At 47.8% G+C, this 7,755-nt stretch overlaps 1 protein-coding gene across 3 annotated transcripts in view; it reads right to left on the bottom strand.

Moving 5' to 3' along the window:
• Positions 1–4,837, bottom strand: part of dact1 (dishevelled-binding antagonist of beta-catenin 1) — a 13,210-nt gene extending 8,373 nt beyond the window's left edge. Inside the window, exons 1-3 of one of the 3 annotated variants that reach the window (XM_005751763.1) lie at positions 2,155–2,322; positions 1,853–2,022; positions 83–203 (exon numbers count right to left, since the gene is read on the bottom strand). In XM_005751763.1, the coding sequence (XP_005751820.1) occupies positions 83–203; positions 1,853–1,858 (127 nt within the window). In that variant the 5' untranslated portion in view covers positions 1,859–2,022; positions 2,155–2,322. Of the gene's footprint in view, positions 1–82; positions 219–1,852; positions 2,023–2,154; positions 2,323–4,190 lie in introns of those variants that run through there. The other 2 variants (XM_005751760.2, XM_005751761.2) reach the window with 2 other exon arrangements.
• Positions 4,838–7,755: the final 2,918 nt, after the last annotated feature.

Genomic DNA, 7,755 nt, shown 5'->3' with positions numbered 1-7,755 from the left:
CACAGACACACACACGCACACACGCAGACGCAGACGCACACACACACACAGACACACACACACAGACACACACACGGCGTACCTGAGCTCGGTCGGCTGTCGGGCTCATGTGACGTCCCGGTGTCCAATCGCAGGTCACTGATTTGTCGGTCGAGCTCCTGCAGCTGAGCAATGAGGCCGGCGTCCCGCCTCCTCAGACAGTTCTGACACACAAACAGCTGAGATCGCACACCGCCGTGACAACAACACACAACAACAACCACAGTCTGAATGACTAACAGAGAATAAAAGGTGACAATCTGGACTTTTGATTTATGTTATTCACAGACGACCTTTGACCTTTGTATTAAAATCAGTCAAAAGTATTTTTCTTCATTTTAAAAACATTTTTATGGTTTTTATCTTTGAGGTTTCTGAACTTTTAAATCTGGACTTTTGTGTTTTTGTCATCACGTGTGCAGCAAAAGTCAAACTCAACTTTTCTCTTTTCACGTATTTCTAAAAAAATATTTTTCTCTTTATTCTCAGGTTTTTATTTTCAGGCTCGAACTTTTTTCTTGTTTTGTTTTAACCGTCAAAAAAAGACCCTCCGTCTGAGGGTTTCCTCTTCATCGCCGTGGGGTCCGCTGTTTCCTGTTTCGTCTCTGCTCCGAACAGCAGAAGAAGAACAGGAGCACTCATCCCAGAGAGAACACACCTGAGATCAGCTGAAAGATCAAACTTCAGGAGCACGCAAGGGAGGCGGAGCTGATGTGAAGACCTCAGACTCAGAGCAGTAACGCTGCCCCTGATTGGTCCTGCTTATAAAAATAAAAGCTTTGAGCACAAACAGAAGAAAACCGGAGACTCTTATCAGTGTGAGACCAGACACTGAAGGTCAGAGGTCACAGAGACACCAAAGATCCTGGATGGTCATAGGACAGACCACCGGGCCTCAGACCGTAAGATTATTGATTACTGATTATTGATGGAAGAACAGGAAGCAGCTCAGACTTCAGACAAATCAGCGTCGACTACACAGGAAGTACCAGCTGACTCTAACATCCAAAATCACCTCAAACATTTTTCACATCGAAACGTCCTGAAAGGCTTTAAGGACAAACAGGAAGTCATGTGACAAAACATGTCGCTATAAACAGAGACCGAAGGTAACAAACTGACACACACACACACAAACACACACACAGGCTGAAGCAGCCCCTCCCCCGCTACAATGGAAAACATGCGGGCTATGCGGCGCTGCTGCGGGTCATGTGCTGCATTCCTGCAACTGAACTGCAACACACACACAGCTGCTGCCACCAATACATCATCAATAGTCGATCAATAATAAAGGATCATGTGTGTGTGTGTTACTCTGTTGTGTGTGTGTTACTCTGTTGTGTGTGTGTGTGTGTGTGTGTGTGTGTAACCCATCCAGCTGTTTTCTCTATCAGCTGCCTGCTGGCCTCAGTCTCCACGTGGTGATATTTTAAACCACTCGGGACGAAGCGGCTTCGGTCAGATCGATGCTGAGGCTAAACACGACCTCACACACACACGCAGCCGTCCTGCAGCACTGAGCATGCTCCAACTATAAAACACACATAGAGGACTTAAAGGTTTAAATTCACTATCTACCTGACACCATTCAAAAAACACAGATTTTAGCTCAGAGTGGCTTCAGTGGCCCAGTTAATGCCCGAAAAGACACAAAAACACAAACGAATCGGGACAGCCCACCTGTTCGCCCAGGTAACACTGTTTCTACTTATAGCTTGCTGTATGTCTGCTCGTTCAGCTTTACGAATTCACCCTAAGAAACGTTTAAAGGACCTCTGTGAGCCTTCAAAATAAAAGCCTGCCTCTTCACCATCATGCTGTTCCAATAAAGAGCGAAGAGCTGACCTCATGACTGCGTCGGTCCTCAGCGCTTTAATGTGCAGCAGCACGAGCTCCGTTTCAAGCCTGGAAGCTCCTCCCTGCTGCGTTCAAACGCTCTGCAGCCCACCACAGAGCAGCCAATCAGGCGCCAGCGTCGGTCTGATCGTAAAAACAGAGCTGATGTCACAAATCAATCAGCTGTTCCAAAAAGAACAAAAACACCATGTTTAACGACACTGATGTCCCTATAAAGTTACAGGTTACTGTAATCAGATTACTCTGTTTCGACACCTGTGCAGCGATCAGCTGGTTTCAGTGAAGAAGCTCGAGCGGCACTGCGGCCGACGGTCTGCACAAGCCGACAGCGAGCGGCATGAGCCACGGGCCAATCAGAAACCTCCAAACAGCAACATGGCGCCCAGCCTGACGTCACAGCAGTACATACTACAGTACAGTACACACAGTGCTACTGCACACAGTACACACAGTACACACAATACTACTGCACACAGGACAGTACACAGTAGGTCAGAGGTCAGAGCAGCCACTCGGTTCAGAGTTTGTGGACATTACGGGTCGGATCAGAATAGCTGTGAGACACAGAGCGTTCTGAGCGCACTCAGTCCGTTCTGAGTCTGATTTTAGAGAATGAGTCAGCCGCCTGGTTTGTGTCTCAGCTGAAAGTCGAGCTGCAGAGTTTCCAGCCGCTCGCAGGAATCTCCATTTGTTCGTAAGGGGAGGGGCAGGGCTGAATGTGGTGGGAGGTGGGGGGTCACTAATGCGATCCAGACTGCGAGGAAGAGCTTCAGCTGCAGGACAGACAGCAAACAAATGCTCGACCAGCTCAGACATGTGAGCCGGGAGCAGATCTGAGGTCAGATCCTGGACAAGAACACAGCGCCCGCATGTCCAGGCTTCCCAACGTGCACCTGAATGCGCCTTGACCGAGCAGATGAAGACGAGGAGACTCTTCCTCCCCTCTGTGCGCCTCCATCCTGTTTGACTTCACGCCCACACTTCAAAGCTCTTACTGACACGCCGGCGTGTGAGGAGCGGCACCTGAACGCAGCACGGGGACAACAGCTGACGGTCAACTGACAGGAAGTGCTCTCAGTGGAGATCCAAGTGAAGGCCGGGCCCGTTCCAGCGTTTCCACATCTTCAGCTTCAGCCTGACATCAACCTCGGTGTGACATCACTTCCTGTTTTTTTTCTTCCCAACTTGAAGCTTCCTTGGTCTCTGACCTTTGACCTTTTTGGTTTCAGCTTCACGTCAGCCTGAAGCTGTGTTCGTGCGCCTGTTTTTGGGTCAGTGAAGCTCTGGATTGTGGGAATGAGGCACATGATTGGTTGCAGCCGTCCACGTGATGCCGAAGTTTGAGCGACAAAACAGCCGATTTAGATGTGCCTCACACCTTCACTTCCAGCTCCGCCCTCAGTGAACACCTTCCTGATATGTTTCTGAACTCAGTCGCTCATTTCAGGTGACGCCGACTCAAACAGGAAGTCCAGGTTTGTGCAGGTACGCAGATGTTCTCAAGTCCGACAACAGAGCAGGAGACATTCAGCCATAGAGGTGTGACTGTCCCACAACTGATGTAGGAGGCGTGGCCTGACAACAGGTGATTTTCCAATCTGATGGATCAGCAGCTTTGAGGCCTCATAGAAAATCTTCGGGAAAAATCAGAAGCCTGTTCCTCTTCCTCTGATAAATTATCGCCATGGGAACCACTGCTCTAGCATACCTGCCACAGGTGAGCTGATCTCAGGTCAGCCTGAGGAGTTCCTCAGGGCTCTGTGCTCAGTCCTCATCTCATCTCTGTCTGCTGCACACCCACTGTGAGGTTCCGCCTCCTCGTCTCTGCTGTTACCGATCGATCGATCAATTCTGTGTTTTCACTGATTTTAACCTAAAATTTAAATTTAATAACTCGATTTTCTGAAACCCGCCCAGCAGGTTCAAATTCACCAGAAATAAATAATTGATTTTGAATATTTATTGATGTAAATAACAACATAAAGTTATTTCTTTATGATAACATAATGATGCATAATGATAAAATAAGTTTGTTTTACTCATTTTAATATAAACGTATACTTTTAATTATTAATGAACGACATTCTTTTCTTTCACAAACACATTTTTAGTGTTTTTCATGTAAAATATGGAGAAGTGTAAATATTAAATGGTTTTTGCTCACATGTCATGGGAGATGATCAGCTGACTACCTGCAGCTCTGCACGTGACCGTCAGGCTGACCACTCCCTGCACCCTGACCCAGGCTCACAGAGGTCAGAGGTCATAGACAGACACAGGTGAGGACCTACCAGCTGTTTCCGGAGCAGCAGGATGTTCCCCTCCAGCAGTTTCTCCTCCGAGCTCAGCTGAGCCTCTCGCCGTTGCCGCTCCTCCTCCTCTCGCGGCTCCCGGAGCTCCAGCGCGGCCCGGACCAGCACCTCTTGCCGCCGCCGCAGGAGCTCCAGCTCCCCGAGCCCGGACACGGAGGCCTCCAACCGCTCTCGGACCGCCGCTTTGTCCCGCCTGGAGGTCCCGGACGGCAGCATCTCCCAACAGAGCTCAGGGCGGGAGCATCCCGCGGAGACACACCTGCCGAGCCCACCTGGACCTCACCTGAAAACCCCGGAGCGCGAACCGGGCCCTCAGGTCTCCGCCGGTGCCGTCCGCAATACGCTGCGGGGTGTCCTCGGGCGGTCCGCAGGGAGCTCCGAGCCTCCCCGGAGCCGCCGCACGCACAGAACCCGAGAGAAGGCGCAGAGATGCGGGCAGAGCTGGGAGCTGCTGGCGCCACCGAAGCTCCGAACACACTGAACCTCCGCTGCACCCTCTACCACTAAACCCCGCCCCCTGTGTACAGACAAGCCCAGCAGACAAACGCGCGCTTCCTTTCCTCTCCTTCAAAATAAAACTACCTCAGTTTCACTTTTTATACTGCAGAAGAGCTCATTCCATACCCCTAAAGGATACGCACGCTGTGAACCAAGAACACGGTTCAAGCTTTCATGTAGATTTTGAAAATGTGTTTTGAGACTTGATTTTTGAAGAAATTCAAATTCAAATTTTTATTTGTCATGTACACAGTCATACACAGTACGATATGTAGTGAAATGCTTGGACAACTGCTCGTGACCTAAAGAAAACAAAAAAGGAAAAGGCTATGAATAAGATGAAATAAGTATGAAAAATTAAAAAGGGTAAATTTAACTAGGAAGGAATAAAATATAAATTAAGGTTAAAAATGAAATAACTGTACAACACAAATTAGAATGAAGGGTAAATTTAACTGGGAAAGAATAAGATAAAATATATAAATTAAAGTTGAAAATAAAATAACTGTACAACAAAATACACAATATAGAACTATATAAGAATGTATGAATAAATATAAATATAAATAAATATATACACAATAACAGCAGCTGTACAAGTATTAACCGGAAATGAAGAATGTAGTGACCAGTGTTGTGTGATCCACATTATGTCTTGTGCAGTGCAAATATGCTTAAAGTGATTTAAGTGATAAAGTGAAAACAATGTCCAGAATGTCCAGTGTGTGTGTGTGTAAGAACTATATGTGTGGGTCAGTACTGTGTGGTGGTGTGATTGAGAGACCGTATCGCCTGCGGGAAGAAACTCCTCCTCAGTCTCTCTGTGTTGGTCTTCAGGGAGCGGAATCGCTTTCCTGACCTCAACAGAGAGAACAGTCCGTTGTTGGGATGGCTGAGGTCCTTCACGATCTTCCTGGCCTTGGTCCAGCACCGCCTGCTGTAGATTGAGTGCAGGTCAGGGAGCTCGGAGCGGATGGTGCGCTCAGCTGACCGCACAACCCTCTGTAGAGAAACGAGGCCCAATCGTCACAGTAAATATGAACAAACACAGTCATCAACATGAGCATCAGGACAGATGATCAATAATATCAGTCATAAAGTTCATTAAAACTACAAACACATTCGATCCTTTTCAGGAAATGAAGCATATAAAAGAGAAACCGTCCCAGTGGATAGTGAGCATGCTGAAATATGAATTTATTATCATTTACGTTTGTGTCTGCTGTCCTGATCTCTGCTCAGCTGTTTGCAGCAGAAACGAGTTTTTAACTTATGACTGGAGTCGAATGACTGCAGACGAGAGCAGCAAAAATACTGAACCACTGTCAAGGCTTTTATTTTAACATCGGACCGAGCATGGGGTTTTATTTTGGAGGGCGGAGTCAGGGCACTTCCTGCCTGATCATGTTAATTATCGTTGGCATGATGCGCTGCAACTCAGGCCGGTCTGTTCTCTGACGGTTTCCCGCAGGTCCTAAAGCCGTCATCTATGCGATGTTATTAGAACCGCTTCGTGGTTTTAATAAACCACAAAATGGAAACATTTAGTTTCTATTTTTTATGTTACATTAGAATTTATTGTCACTAAAAAAGGAAATAACTGCAAACAACAAACAAGTTCTACCAAAACCAAACTTTTTATTAGAAGCTTTTATTTTTCTACCAGTTCATCTGCAGAGGCGGGGGGCGTGGCTGAGAGCTGAAATCGTGTTTGTACGCGTCATTACTTTGACTAATCTTTATTGTTCTCCTGCAAACAGCTGAACAGACAGTGAGAGGTCCTTTGTGTGGTTTTTGGGTCACAACACTCTCAGTCAGCTAATGAGGTCATGCTTCATTAACACGTTAAGGAGGCGCTCACAGCACAGCGCCCCCTGCTGACCGCGGTCGGCAGTCACTCACTGTCTGACAGGCCGAGACCTCGTGAAGCTGATCAGAGATCAGACAACATAAAACAAATCATCAAAGTGTAGCGAGGCAAGGAGAGTGTCTTGGAAACCTCACAGTGCCAGAACGTGGCCTTTATCTCAGATTGGGCGGGGCTATGATGGCGTGTGAGGTGTTCCTCTCACAGGTAATGATGATGGGTGGATGATGTGGACGGCGTACCGGTTTGTCGTGGTGGAGCGAGCTGAGCGTGAAGGTGAAGTTGACCTGTGGTAGGACACGCTACACTTGACCAATCAGAGGTCTAACAACGCTGCGCTGAGAAGCCTTTGTTCTTCTGTGCAGCGACTTCCTGTTAAGCTCCTGTGATGTCCTGGCGTCGGGCCTTTTCATGAGGAATAAGTAATCTGCTGAGTCTGAGACCCAGAAATCCTCCTAAAAACCTGGAGCCTGCTCTCTGCTGCAGCTCGGGACAAAACGTCCTGTTAGAAAAAACTAATCGGCTTGTCACCTGTCGACCAATCAGTCGAGCCGGCAGGCTCAAAGACGCCGCTGAGCCGGGTACGGGAACACAAAAAGGCAGCAGAACGGTGCTCCTTCAGGTTCAGCCTGAAGGTTTAAAGGGACGGGACCAGCTGCTGATGGGGGAACAGGAAGTGATGCGTTGCCCTGACGACCCTGCATGTGTTACCTGGTGATGGTTCCCGGAGTCCTCAGGGGGATGCAGACTTTAACGTCCAAATCATCCACATCTTCAGCTCCAGCTCGCTCTAAGGTGGAGCACTTCAGACATTAAGCCGTCCTGAGCCCCGCCTCCTGCGAAGGACAGCCCCAGTTTCAGTCAGCTCAGACAATCTGTCGATGAGCTTTAGTTCCTCAGATGTTTACAAGACAAACTAATTTTTAACCATCAGAGCTCCAGACAGAGGGCAGCACACGATGACCACACGATGACATCTCATCTTCTGCTTTGGTGGAGCTGAACGTCATGACAACAAACTTCTGTTTTACAACAAAAAAAACACAGGATGGAATATTGATCAAGACCAGAGGAGCAAACGCAGCTCCATGAAAGTTTCTGTAACACATGGTTACAGAAACTTATGGATCAGTAACACACACACACACACACACACACACACACACACACACACACACA

Source organism: Pundamilia nyererei, unplaced genomic scaffold (assembly GCF_000239375.1).
Source record: "Pundamilia nyererei isolate P.nyererei 1_Seehausen unplaced genomic scaffold, PunNye1.0 scaffold00325, whole genome shotgun sequence".
Lineage (NCBI taxonomy): Eukaryota > Metazoa > Chordata > Actinopteri > Cichliformes > Cichlidae > Pundamilia > Pundamilia nyererei.
This window is presented reverse-complemented; position numbering and strand designations above follow the sequence as displayed.